Source organism: Brachyistius frenatus, unplaced genomic scaffold (genome assembly GCF_029030835.1).
Source record: "Brachyistius frenatus isolate BFR_SWC_R1_liver_20210118 unplaced genomic scaffold, ASM2903083v1 Contig_293, whole genome shotgun sequence".
NCBI lineage: Eukaryota > Metazoa > Chordata > Actinopteri > Embiotocidae > Brachyistius > Brachyistius frenatus.
The window spans coordinates 134447-149617 of record NW_027210892.1 but is presented as its reverse complement, the minus strand read 5'-3'; the positions used below and the strand labels follow the sequence as shown (position 1 = coordinate 149617).

The window sequence follows — 15171 nt, the reverse complement described above, 5'->3', positions numbered from 1 at the left end:
ACTATTAAATCCTCTCAGGTGATTTCTGCCTCCAGAGCGGTTCTGTTTCTGAGAACTTTCCAGAACTCCACCTGCGGTCACTTTAACAACATACGAACACTGCACATGTAACATCATACAACATTTAACATTCAGCTCTGTTTGAAATGTCCAGGAAACCCAAAGTACTGAGGGAACAAGTGTTCTGTGGACATGACACACACACACACACACACACACACACACACACACACACACACACACACACACACACACACACACACACACACACACACACAATTGACACATAAGAAAGGTGCAGAAGAGCTCTGTAGCAACAGACGACAGAAGAAGTGTTCAACATGTTGAAGATGTCTGTCCTCCAGGATTTCATGGATTTTTTTTTTTTTTTGTGATGTTACGATCAAAAAAGATTTTGCAGCAGATTTTCTCAAAAACTGTCTGTGATGTAATTTGCAGCGTTTCAAGTGAGTTTTTTTACGTAAAATTTCAGGAATCCGAAGAAATTGCGAGTCAAGAACATCCAGTAATATGGAATCACTTCCTTTGATAATAAACATTTAATTACATGATTTTATTGTGAAGACCAGATTTCCCACAAACTTCCTGTTTCTCCTCTTGTTCTTCCTCTTGAGTTTTATTTGGTGATGAGTAAATAGGAGCAGAGCCTTTTTTTTGTTAATAAAGTGAGTTTTGTTTGTAAAGATTTACTTTGTCGTTAATAGTTTCAGCACAGATTCTGCTGACGATGTTTTTTTGCAGAAAAATGTTGGTAGTTCTCAAACTACAACCTCCCGCAAGTATTGCGGAGTTTGCTTGAATTGGCGTTAATTGTTGTGATATGATGATTTCCTGGAGGGACTGACTCACTGACGGTTTAATAACTCCATCCTCAGACACCATATTAAGCAGTTAATGTAAAAAGATATTACTGCATATTTTGCTGCATTCAGGATGTTTTGAGGTACATTTTGAGTCAGTGCTGACGAGGTCTGACGTCTCACCGCCGTATAAGTCGGTTGCTACAGAGAGAAGGTCACTAACCTATGAAGGGGATCGAGGACAGGGAGTCAAATGCATGCTGGGCCAGGCTACCGTTGGCCCTGCGGCCGAAGCCGGTTCCCCCGGAGACGGGGGAGGGCGTCCCGGGTGAAGGTGCCAAACCGGGCGGCTCCGGAGACTCCACAGGTGTGGTGTAGTGGGGATGTCTCAGAGCCTGGACGGGAGTCCGACGGCCGGCGGGCGGCTTCTGCCTCAGGACCACCTCCTGATGCAGGGACATGGGGGAGATGACCTCCCTGTCCTCCCCCAGCCGGACCCTGTCCTCCTCCGAGGCGGACAGGGCGGGGGTGGACTGGGGTCTCGGCGCCATCCCTCCATCGCTGTCCACGGGGCTGCTTCTGCTGCCAGGGCTCCAGTTGGGGAGGGGGCCGCTGTAGCCGGGCTCCCTGAAGGAGTGGGCCTGCTGGAAGAGGTGGCCGGCTTTACGGGAGAAAGACGGACTGTAGCTCTTGTAGCCCACCAGCTCTTCCTCTTTGACTCGCCTCGTTTGGGGCTCAGCGACCTGCTGACCTGGCTGCCTGCCACTGGGGGGCGCTGTGGAGGAGGTGGTGATGGGGGACGTCACTGTGGTTTGGTGCTGATGTCCTCCTGACACTTTCTGCTCTTTGTGTTCACTGAATTTGGTGGTTTGGGAGCCTTGTGAAGTGTGTTCGTAGCGTGGGGACACCAGAGCCGAGGCCTGGGCCAGTGTTTCCACAGAGCGCCCGTAGTTGTGCTCGTACTCTGCGTAGGCTGCCAGCAGGCTCTCTGAGCACGACCTGCTGCCTGGCCCCGACACGCCCCCCCAACCCCCGAGCCAGTAGGAGTCGTGGGAAGCAGCGGCTGCCTGGTGGTGGTACAGGAGGGTCTCTCTCCTGCGGTGCTCTGCAGAGGACATGGAGGCGGCTGCCGGTCCAGGACCGAGCGCCAAGCCCAGCCCCAGCTCTGCCAACCGGTCCTGAGATATACTGCGGTGTCGGGGGGACATGCGCTCTGCAGCCTCCGCCTGGCTGTAGTACCAGTCTGACAGCGCCTGGTGACAGAGGGCGTCGGTGTGAGCGCGGGCAGATGCCGGCAGGCTGCTCTTCCGGGGCGCAGGCAGAGTCGCAGAGGCGATGGCAGCGTTGTGATTAGCGAAGTGGAAATCCAGAGCACTGAGGGCCGACGAGGAGCGGCCGCGGTGCCGCCCCGACGGGACGAAATGGCCGCTGGATTCCTCGGGAGCCCCGGGCCAGCCGGAGGTTGGGGTAGAAGCCGCAGGGGGGCGGTTGTCCAGTAGCGAGGAGGCGGGGCAGGGTCGACACTGCCAGTTGTCCAGCGGGCTGTGAGGGCTGTGGCTGGGCGGGGGGGCGGTGGAGCTGGGCTTGGTGGAGGGGTAACAGAGAGGCGGCGGATCAGGAAGGTTCTGGGCCTCACCTGAATACGGCTCGTTACCTCTCAGGTAGACGTCCTGGGAGTACGCCTGCAGACAGGAGAGGGGGGCACAAAGTCAAAGATGAGGAGGGGATAAAAGAGCATCAATGGCAGGAGCAGAGAGGAAGAGGCTCCATGCAGCAACGGTGAGAGGTTCGTACTCTACAACCAACTTCGGGGCAATTTATTACAGCATTGCAACTGTATTCTTGTCAATTATCAGTTATTCCTTGTCTATTTTTTAAATTTTATTTCATTCTCTAAATTATTCTATTTGATTGTAACAGTAACACTAATGTATATTTTTTCATTACGACAGTGGATCAAAAAGTTCTGAGACTGTTTCTGTTGCGTGTGTGGGCGGCTTCATGAGCTGCACGGAGCTCATGAAGATATCACCTTCATCGGTTAGTGTTCCAAGTTTTATCTCTCGATCATCGTCAGCGCCTGAGTTTTGTCGACGTGGACTTGATCAGAGGGTGAACGTCAAACTCAGGAACGTGCAGTGAGGACTCTTGAAATGCTCCAGGAAGCGTGTAGCGATGAAGCAATGAGCTGGGCGAGATACCTGGAGTGACCTTCGTGTTTCCAGACCGTCAACACCGAGTTCTGCTCAGGAAAACATTCGCTGTGCCTGAAACCACATCAACTGTCTGGATTTGGCTCTTCTGCAACTTTTAGGTGCATGCGGGAAATCTCAGATGCACTCAGACCAGCGTTCACAAAAACATGCGTAACTCAGGTGCTAATGTTGATCCAGAGATGAAAGTTGGACTACTTGGTCACAAAGGTTCTGTCTTCCCTCTGCTCTGTGCATGTTAAGGTGTCGCGCTCTGTTCCCGCACAACAGAAACAGTCTTTGAACTTTCGGCTCCACCTTCGATACGAAGGATTTAAATAGATACTATTTAAATGCAGACAAATCTGGAAGGAAAAGGCTGAAGATGTGTCTCTCCATACTTTACAACGAGGCACCAGCCTGTTCCCTCACACCCAACATGTCCATCTTACATCACTTCATTTCTAAAATGGCTCAGTGATTTTCTGGGAACTGTTTTCAGCACACTGATCCACATTTGTTGTTCTTGTGAGTGTTTATGATGGCAGCGTTGTTTATGAGGTCATTTCATGTCACAGTTTGTGGTAATGAAGGCGCGTGTTGGTCAGCGTGACTCACTGGTGAGTTTGTGGTCATATTTAGGGCTCTGTGGATCAATAGGAGAGTTCAGGTGTTGACAGTTCTTGTTAGTAGATTTGTTGCTGCACATTGGATTTTTTTTAATGAAAAATTAAACATACCTCTAATGTTATCTTTCAAATGGCCATGAATAAATGGCTTTAAATCGAACTCTGACCATTATAGCTGCCATAAAAATCACAAACCAGCATTTGCAAATATTTTTGAGCCGTTTTCTTTAGATCCTTCTTTTGGTTGTTGTGTACAAAACTTCCTTCCATGGATTCCATTATATTTATATAATCTAAAAAAACATACTTCTTTTGTGTGTATTGATACTGCAGTCCTTCCTGCCCATGCACAATTAAAAATACACAATCACTGCTGTGACACAAATGTCCTCGCTGACTGTTGGCTTCAACATCTGAAGAAGGTGAAAACCAGGAGAAGAGAAAATAGAAGAACGATAATACTCACACTTACCAACTGCAACACATCCTCATCCTTTGGCATGATCGAGAGCTCCAGAATGTTTTCACTACAAAAAAACCAAATCATTAAAAAAAAAATCACTGAGAGAAGTCGGAAGAGAAGATGAAATGAGATTTACGTTTTTACACCACGGTCCCCTCACCTGTTCTGGATGAGTGTGATCACCTGAGAGTAGGTTTTCCCCAGAATGCTCTCCCCGTTCACCTTCACCAGTCTGTCCCCTGGAGGACACACACACACACACACGCACACACACACACACGCACACACACACACGCACGCACGCACGCACGCACGCACGCACGCACGCACGCACACACACACACACACACACACACACACACACACACACACACACACACACACACACGCACACGCGCACACATTCACAGGAAGAGTGAAGAGGTTATGGAGCTTTAAGGATGAATAAAGCCAGCGGTTGTTTTTGGCTGCTCATTGATTGTGTGTGTGAATCCAAACCTGCTGTCAGCTACTGAATCAAGGAGTTTCTCTTTTATAACGACCTTCAGTGTTGAATGTTTGAGGTCGAATAAGTGAAGAGTTGTCACCAAAAAGCAGTAAATGGACACAGACACCACACACACACACACACACACACACACACACACACACACACACACACACACACACACACACACACACACACACACACACACACACACACACACACACACACACACACACACACACACAGAGACACACAGACACCTGACACATACACACACATACACAGAAACACATAACACATACAGAGACACACAGACACACACTGAGACATACAGAGACACACAGAGACACAGGGACACACACACCGAGACAGAGGAGAGATACAGACAGAGAGGGAGAGAGCAGCGAAGACAACCACTGACCTGGGGAAGAGTCTACATGATATAATTGGAGCTTTCACTGTTTATTATTATACAGTAAAAATGTGATCACGGATAATTTCCCTGTATATGCATATTGCTTTATTTTGTATTTTAACTCTATTTGTGTTTAATTTGATGCATTTTATTTCTTTTCTATATTTTTTAAATGTTCCTTTATACGTGAAACACTGCACGTAATTGTCTTGCTGTAAAGCACCTTGAGCTGCATTTCTTGTATGAAAGGCGCTATACAAATAAAGTTTATCGTTATTATTATTATTATTATTATTATATTTTACCTGGGAACCGCATGGCACGCATGAAAAATGGGTGTCAGTTCTATTTCATAAATGACACACGGCACACGCGAAGGTGAGACTCAGGTGAGACGCAGGTGAGACACAGGTGAGACGCAGGTGAGACGCACGTCTCAGTGTGTTCCAGGTCTTAAAGACTGTTTAAGACCTTTTTAAAAGCACAGAAAACTTTAATATCTCACAGATAAATTTACTTCTGAGGGCTTTGTTAGAACTGAATTAAATACTTTCAAGTATTTTTCAAGACCTGCAGGAACCCTGAAAGACATAAGGTAGCCCAAAGCCTGAGAGACGAAACCCAGGGCATTAAAATGTACTGTGCATTTACTCCTGTTTGTTCACATCACTGCTCTGAGGCCTCTGTCATCAGAAAGTGGCAGCTGGACATGTTTCAGCGAGTGTGATGAGCTCTGCTGTTTCTCACCCACATGTCACTTTCCCTGCAGTCTCTCAGCGTGGACTTTATGTTTTGTGTCGTTCATGTTGTGAGATGTGAGCGTCTTCTACCTGTACACAGTCCGGCTTGATGGGCAGGACCACTTTCTTTGACACTCTTCACAAAGATGGTGTCCATCGGCTCCAAACGAGAGCGCTGACAACCTGAAACATATAAACCCCGAATCAGCAAACCGCTCCTGGGCTGAAAATATCTGCAAAGCCCACGAAGTTGAATCAGCTCCACCTCCACATGAAAACAACCAGTCCACCGTACACTTCTCTGAGTTATAAAACTCAACAGATTCAATAGATGCTCTGGGAGTGTCGAGACACTTCAGAGAAACAGTGAGTCACTCATTATATAAATCAGAGATGAAACTTTATTCAACGATGATCAAACATTCAACACTCACCTTTTCCAGTTGCATTTCCGTTCTCTTCATCCTGTGGGAGAAACACAGAGCAGGTGTCAGAGGTGAGGACGACCACAGGGGGCGCCGCTGAGCTCACAGACTCAGTCTGACTGAGTCCAGCTGACTCTGCTGCTGTTTAATTAGTCTGAGCATCTTAAGAACTGCCTGACTGCCTGTCTCACACGCTGTCTCACTGCCTGTCTCACACTCTGTCTCACGTTCTGTCTCTGGGTCTATCTGGAGGCTTTGCTGAGTCGGCTCATTCCTGACGTGGACACACGTTGTGCATGTGGACTGAGCTCTGCTGCAGCACAACATCCACCTTCATCCCTCCCAGAGTGACTCCAACATGCTTGTCTGCAGTCACACAGCAGGTGAAATGCACCACCATGAAAGTGTTCACTCATTAAACCCGTTATGATGTTTGGAGGCCGGTTCTCCTCATCAGCATATTCCTGTCATTTGTACAATATGCACAAGATTTTCTATTTTGGCAAATGTTTGATCAAACTTCACCAAAATGTTTTAAAATACACCAGAAATCAACAAGATTTTATCATCAACATTTTGTCTCTGACCATTTTAAGTGTAAACAGACAAAAGTAACCCAGTTTTGTGTGCTGTCTTCCCTTCGTACACTCACATATAGAACACTTACACGTTAGTACATTTACTTGTATAGTACTTTCCACAAAGTAGTGTTGTCTCAAACCAAAATATCCGTAACACCTGAATGCATCACCTGCCAACATATCTTTGATTATTTAACCTGTGACCTCTGTTTAACTCACACAGTAAACACACTGATGGCTTCTACCCAGCAGCAGTATAGTAGACATGTACAACTTCTATTTGTATATTGTGGTGTTCTGCTGCAGCTGCAGCTTCATCAGCCACCACAGTTTTAAAACACTGCAGGTCTGTGGTGCCTACCTTTCCAAAAGTCTCCAGCGTTTCATACTCAGTTTGTGGATCGTTTTGAGTACACCATCCAGGTGCTCATAGAGGACTGCATGTTTCCATACTTGACAATGTGAACACATTTGTGCTCTCAAAATACTGAGTGTTAGTACGTAAGTACGTGATTTGGAACACAGCACATTTCTCCTCAGTGGTGCAACCAACCATCAACCAGCAGAGACGTCACCTGTTGGTTTGTGAACGTTATGAAGCCTCCAGTTCAGATTCTGTCTGTCACCATCTTGCTAGCAGGAAGTGACCATATTTGGACGAGCTGGGGGAGGAGCCCCCCAATCAGATCTGACTGATCGGACTGATCTGATTGGAAACCTGACGAAACTACGTCCCGCCCACCGATAGCTGTAACCTGACTGCACCGCAGGCCTGTCAATCAAACAGACACGCCCCCAAAAACAGGTCTTCTTGAATCTTCTTTTCTAATGAATGAGGGATTATTTTCAGATGGACCTCCAGAAAACTAAGAAGAAGGAGTGACTTTAGCTAACAACACCGAGATAACTGATGGACACATTTTATTCACTTTGGATTTGATGAGACAAGTTGAATGGGAGTCTATGGAGCCGGAGGCTTTTTGGAGCCGACCTCTAGTGGCACTCGCTGGTATTGCAGCTGAAGACACTTCTGGATCAGAACCATTTTACAGACCAGGAAGCTACGAACACTTTTATATCCAGTCTATGGGTGCAACCTGTAAGAGGCTTTCTCTGTGGCTCCAAAGGTTCAGGGTTAAAATCCTAGTGCCGATATCTAAAATTATTTCTATTTGTATTCATAACGTGGATTTTCTGTTGTTACAGCTGTATCTTTGTATTGTGTTCGCCTGCAGGGACGTTTCAACTATTCTTTGTTAGTAAATTTGTCGGCTTGCCGTGTTTGTCCATTTCCCTCGGAGTTAAATGTTTAAATGAAATGTTAACCAGACTTTTAATACAGTTCAGATTGTGGTCGCATAATTAGAGGGAGGTACATGTTAGTTTCAGGATGACAGATTATTTTCCAACATTTACGAGACTGAAGGTCAAAGTACGTTGCAGTCTGTTACCTTGAGGCTGTGGATGGACGACTCTGGTGGGTAGACGATGAAGTGGCGCAGGGTGAAGCCGAATCCCTGCGAGGTTTTCTGGAGGAAAATGGTCCGTGGGCCCTGCCATGACATGCCCTCCACCTCACCTGACGACAGGGGCCGGCGTCTGTTCTCATTGGACGACACCATGCCATCTCTCCGGCCTTTAGCCTGTTGGGAGGAGAAGAAGGAGCAAACGTTTAGATCGGTGACTCTAAACTTTCCTTTTTCCTCAATGAACAGGGACGAAATGTTACCATGGGAACCTCGAAGTACGTTGTGAATATCATTTTCAGGGGTCTCCACTGGACTTGTGTGTGCAGCCACAGTTGAATACATGTAAAAGGAAGTGTGAGTGGGTGGATGTGGGCGTATGTGGTCCATTCACTGAGGCTGAGCCCACATCTGAATCCCACCAATGCCAAGAATTTCTCAGAGACTTCCTCTCCAAAGAGGAAGCTCTGCTTTCACCAACAACCTCACCTATAATCACATAATTACATCCAGCCAACAATAGAGGAGGTAAAAATACACACCGTCTATAAATAACTAAATAAATGGTGAAACAACAGGAATTTATCAGGGCTCATAAACACAGATCTGGAAAATCAGATTAACAAAAGACAAAGAGGCACACAGGACTGAAATCATCCAGGAACATTAGAGTGGGGTTCAGAAGGTGAAAATGAAACCAGTGTTTTAGATGCAAACACAAAGCTTTATAATCTGTAGCTCCAGCATGCCTGGACGAGACTTTATAGCCACAGTACATGTTCTTTGATCATTAGTTTATAAATGATCAGATGATGCGAGGGCTCTATAGGTAGATTGACCAAATGTGGAGATGATATGATAAATACATTTATACAACAAGTAGGTCCGACTCAGAAATCTGATTGGTCAAATCATCATGACATCACACCCTGCTCATCACCAGAAATATCACTCCACCTTCTCAATGGGAATACACAATTAGAATGGAATTTCATATATGTAATATAATGCAGTTTTTACTTGTTATAGGTCTATTAAATTTGAACCTTTTGGTAAAATCCTTTTTTTTTTGGCACCCGTACCGTAACACCACGGATAGTCGCGCACTTCAAATCCTAGCGGTGGCTACCTGGACCGGTTCGGTTTGAATACGACATTGTGCTGAAATGTTAAAAACACATGAGTCCACGGATATCTTTGTTAATCAGATATCTTTGTTAATCAGATATCTTAGTTCATCAGATATCTTTATTCCAACCAGACTAAGCTAGCTGATCAGTTTAGTGTTTCTATGTTCTGTATTTATTCAGTTGGAGACCAGAAATCCTCTGTTGCTAGTGTGGTTGCTAAGGGTCGGACTACTTCCTGGAGTAGTAAACATTACATACGTTACATCAGAGTCTACTGACGTCACTGATTGTTTTCCAGTTCTTAGTCATACCCATGTGTTGCCATGGAAATGGAGATCGCACGAACAAAAAGTTTTATATTTTGAGAGTGAATTGCTCCACAATATGAACACATTTAGATTACATGTTTTATTTAGTTGATAACTTAACTCTAATCGCAATATTACAGGAGAGGGTGTGGTGTAATGTCATTATTTAAAAAATACTTGTTTTTGGGGCCGTATCTGTTTGAGTGACAGGCCTGCGGTGCAGTCAGGTTACAGCTATCAGTGGGCGGGACGTAGTATCGGCAGGTTTCCAATCAGATCCACCGCTGGCTCCTCCCCCAGCTCGTCCAAATATGGTCACTTCCTGCTCCAAACCGCTCCGAACTAACAAGATGGTGACGGACAGAATCTGAACTGGAGGATTCATAACGTTCACAAACCAACGATGACATCACTGATGGATGATACTTGGTCAGGTATAGCACACAGCCCTGATGTATTAGCACTTTAAAAGATTCATGTCTAAAATGTGAGCAAACAGTTGTACATTTTACTAATTAAACATCCAGCAGGCAAACATCAACTTTAGCATTAATTTGGAGTCTGCCAGTGAATGTCTGTCCCACTGGTTTGGTCTCCTGAGACACATGTGGCTACAACATCCACTTCCTTCCCAAGCCAGTTGCAAAGTGTTTAGTGTTGGTCAGCGAGCATACACTGGTATATTTAAGGCTTTTTGGAAGGAAATAGCTGCCTGCAGATTAAACCAAACTGTAAATGTAAAAACAATAAGCTGAAAGGAGCTAAAATGCTCCACATGCAGAGCGGATATTTTCTCTGGCTGCTCAGTCGTGCAGGTTGGGCTATAGTTTGTCCACCACTTTATTTGTCATCAGTAAAATGTCCTGTCCTTTATTCTGAGCGTTAAAAACAAATTTTAAACAGATTTAAATAACAAAACAAACACCATCTATTCACTAGAGAGCACACATTACTGTCATCAACACATACAGAGCTGCCACACACAACACATTCAGTACAATAAACACTTGGAGCCGACTCAGCCAGTTAGAAAAACAGAAGGAAGTGTGTTTGTAGAGACAGGAAGTGGAGAGCGGAGACCTTTGGAGAGGTGATCTGGTGAAACCTTCGCCTCTGAGAATAGTTTCAGGGAGGAGACCCACACTTTCCACAGGGGGAAGCCAATCACTGCACATCCATTCTCACATTGTGTGTTCATGCAAACAATAATCATTCACACAAACTCTTATCAAATCAACTGACAAGCAGTGTTTCACTTAGACTGAAAATCAGAGAAGTCTGTTGGTTGATTTTTAGCTGAGTTTGTGACCTGCTGCGACCTGATGAACCATCCTGACCACTCAGGTCGTCTGCTTCCTGTCCCCAGAGTCACAACTAAACATGGAGAAGCAGCGTTCAGTTTCTATGCTTCACATATCTGGAACGAACTCCCAGAAAGCTGCAGGTCTGCTGAGACTCTCCGCTCCTTTAAATCTAGACTGAAGACCTTTCTGTTTGCTGCCTTTCACTGAACTACATCTGAGGATCTTATTTCTTTATTCTATGTCTGATACTGCACTGTAACTTTTAACCTGTTTTAGCTTGTTTTTGTTTGTTTAATTTTAACATTTTAATCACTGTTTTTAATTGTTTTTAAATGTATTTTTCTTTTGCTTTAAAGTCTTGATGTGTTTAATGTTTTTATGTGAAGCACTTTAAATTGCCTAACATGCCAAAAGAGTTCAAACATGGTTCACTGTTATATTTAAAGTTTTTTACTTTACACTAACTTTTCAAACTTGGATAAGGACCCACTTGTATATTATTACACAACATTTATTCTCCTCACGAACAGCTTTCCAAACACAAAGAAATAACCTCAGAGGATTCCTGCCCACTGACATGTCTCTCTGTGTGTGTGTGTGTGTGTGTGTGTGTGTGTGTGTGTGTGTGTGTGTGTGTGTGTGTGTGTGTGTGTGTGTGTGTGTGTGTGTGTGTGTGTGTGTATGTGTGTGTGTGTGTGTGTGTGTGTAAGATATTTGTTGTGTTAAATCTCCTCATCATCCAACATCTCCACAGGTGACATTTCACACGAGTGAATAAACGCAGAGGTGAGATGTTGCACATTCTTACCTCCCTCTGTCTCACACACACACACACACACACACACACACACACACACACACACACACACACACACACACACACACACACACACACACACACACACACACACACACACACACACACACACACACACACACACACACACACACACACACACACACACACACACACCGAGTGTGAGGTGCCAACATGCCAGAGTGTGTTTTTAATGAACGAGGTGATTTTATTTGCCAGCTCCGTGTGTTTGTCTGTAGCTTCACTTCTCCTCACAGCTCTACTGAATCACAACAAGACCGCACAAAGAAGCAAAGCAAATACACACAAAAAGGTTGTCGGTTTGTATAACTGAATCTGAATTTGTTTGCTTGAAATGCTCATCACCAGTGGAGTGATAAAGAGAGTCTGACCTTTCTCGCATTCAGACAGGAAACCGACATTAAAGTCCTGTTTTGTTTGTGTTCTGCTTTTTTTTTTCTCACCGTTTGAGGTTTGAGCTTTGTTAAACTGCCTCGTCTCATAACGCTCTCTTATTCTGCAAAGGTTTAATGGTGCTGATTGTAAAAACTTGTTGCTCAATGAACTCCATGAATTCCCGTGACGGTAGTGGCTTAATATGTGTATATGTATATTATTTCAGATTTTCTCAAAATTCTGTTATATTATGCACAACAGTTGGACGTAAACAAAAACGTGGAGATCTCTTCATCCCGAACTGTATAGTATGCAAATTTTGGTTTAGGATGAGACTGTTCAGTACTCCCTGTGAAATATCCTCACAGTATATCTACGGTACGTACCAACACTCAATAAAGCTCACTTTCTACCCGGAACGTTTTGACGGTGCAGCAGTTGTTCTGTCTCGTCTACAGTATGCTAACAGTGTTAGCCCTCAAACCTGCAGGCCCTGTGTGATATTTATGAACGATGCATGAACTCTCAGTAAAAAATGTCCTCAGTGTGGACAAACAGAGAAAAAGGCAGCATGACGCGGTGCAGAAGTAAAGCTGAAGCTGCACTGCTGGCTTTAAAGGTTCATATCAGTTCATTATGAATATGCTGCATCTTTCTTTCATCTTCTCTGTAGTTAAAAAGAAAGTGGTACTCATGTTTTCTCATTAATTATACTGCATGTACAAGGCATTTAAATGCCTTCACTGTTATGGAAAGTATTATGGCCAGTGACTGATATTATTATTCAGTATTATAATATATTTATTATTTCAAATTTAGCATTTGGAAATTAAATCACAATGCATTTCTTTAGTAAATCTGCTTTACTTATGCTACTTTACCTTTATATCATGAAATGTGATGATGTAAAAAGTATTTTTAAATGTAAAAAAAAAAAAAGAAGCTTTTTCATCGCAGAAAAAAGGAATGATTCACTTTTTATTCTGTTCCAAAAACTACTACTTGCTGCGGGAGATGAATATATTTCTGTCCACACATCCAAGTCTGCAGTTTTTCACAAAGAAAAGCTTCATAACGAGCCATTAAATGAATACTGACACAGCAGGATGAGTTATATTTCTTAACATGATTGATTCAGTGGAAATTTAACTGGACTGAAACACAGGATGACATTAGGTTGAGTGATTTTTGATTTTATAGACTTTATTAATCCCCGAGGGGAAATGTCTTCACTACAGCAGGGGGGCTCTCAGGGGGGAGATGCTGCAGCAGGCTGCCACTAGCGCGGCGCCAGGTAACCTGACCTGAGGTGCATGTTTTTGGATGATGGGAGGAAGCCGGAGAACCCGGAGAGAACCCACGCAAGCACAGGGAGAACATGCAAACTCCGCACAGAAAGGCCCAGGACCGGATTCGAACCCGGAACCTTTTTTGCTGTGAGGTGACAGTGCTAACCACTGCACCACCGTGCCGCCCGAGTGTTGCCTGAAAGCAGGTGAGTCATGTATTATGGATTAAATTAGAGTTACTTGTAGTCAATACCGACGACCTTAGTTAATGTTCATTCATATCAAACACATAAAACCCACAGAATCAAAACTATAGTAAGATCATATGTAGTTTAAAGTTCACAACCCTGCACACTCAGGACATCAGAGCCGACTCAGCTCAGCTCATCATTTACGTTTGCCAGCCGCTCATCAGTTTGTTTTTCTGTCTGAACGGACCTGAAGTTCGTATTCATTTGTCTGAATATCATATTGATTAAAATCTGATCTGACGTTCAGACCAAAGCAGAGCTGAACAGAGTGACACAACGAAAAAAAAGACCACTACACAGTTAACATAATACAAAGTGACAGACAGACAGACAGACACACACACACACACACACGGTTTTATATAAAGCTGCGTGAATCTGTGTGCGTATCGAGGGCATCAGCATCACCCCATCCCCTCTGCTAGCGAGTCAACTGGCCCCCTCAGAGCTACGTTACATAACACCTACAGGAGGCACAGAGACGTAACACACACAAACACACACTGACACACTTGAATGAAGCGACCACATGCAGAAACTTCCTCCAAATCGTAGCTGATGACAGCAGTTGTGCTCATCACTTCGCTGTCCCCGTCCCAACACGGGTTCACGCTGCTCATAACGTGGATCATAACGGCATGACGACAGAAAACAGCAGCGGACATGTTTCCACTGTTTCTTTCTTCAACAACATGTAGTTATACAGGAAGCTGAAGCGCATGGGAAATAAATGAAATCAAGACTTCCTACGAGATTTTTCCTCTCCCAGCCACCGCCCATTTTTCACATGTCAGAGGACGTATGTGCACGTATATTTCCAGCTAATTTGACTTTAAAACTACACCAATGAATATTCTTATACAAACCAGGGCTCGAAACGCCGTGCGGTGTGGAAGGATGGAAGGAGTCGCCGGCTGTGACTCTACGAAGAGGTTTAAGGCCTTTCAGCTCACCGTTTTGGTTTTTCTGGCCTGGAAGTGCACTGTTAGCTCGAGTCTCACCACTTTCATAATAAACCTCATTTCGATAAAACAAAACAAGCAGGTGAGGTCTGATAAACCCGCTGCACACCACCTTCCACTGCCAACACCAGACAGCAGACAACGTTAACGGCCAGCTGGTGAACACTCAGTTCGTTGAAGGAGAATATGTAAGATTTCTAATTAAAAAATGAAGAAATAAATGAAAATGATCTACAGAATGTGAAGAAATAAAAGCGTTGATGAAAGTTCAAAGACCTTCAATTTTTGTGCTGCACAGATGTTTGCTGAGGTTAGCATGCTAACCAGCTAGCCCTGGCCCGTCCTGTCAGGTCAGACAACAACACGGTGACCCGACAGTTACCAGCACCTGAAGCTGTCATGACTGCATCCATCCAATGCTGAACTACAATTGTTCTTTATGTCATCATTATTGGTTCATTGCATATAAACGTCTAAAGCAAAGGTCAGACTACA

General features: G+C 44.5%; 1 protein-coding gene across 4 annotated transcripts in view; it reads right to left on the bottom strand.

The window, feature by feature from the left end:
* LOC138635133 (rho GTPase-activating protein 23-like) overlaps positions 1-15171 on the bottom strand; it is a 74346-nt gene that overhangs the window by 12877 nt on the left and 46298 nt on the right. For 3 of the 4 annotated variants that reach the window (XM_069722482.1, XM_069722481.1, XM_069722479.1), the window contains exons 2-7: positions 8205-8396; positions 6182-6212; positions 5838-5930; positions 4266-4344; positions 4109-4169; positions 1045-2503 (exon numbers count right to left, since the gene is read on the bottom strand). In XM_069722482.1, coding sequence (XP_069578583.1) covers positions 1045-2503; positions 4109-4169; positions 4266-4344; positions 5838-5930; positions 6182-6212; positions 8205-8396 — 1915 coding nt within the window. The remainder of the gene's footprint in view (positions 1-1044; positions 2504-4108; positions 4170-4265; positions 4345-5837; positions 5931-6181; positions 6213-8204; positions 8397-15171) is intronic. The other variant, XM_069722480.1, reaches the window with a different exon arrangement.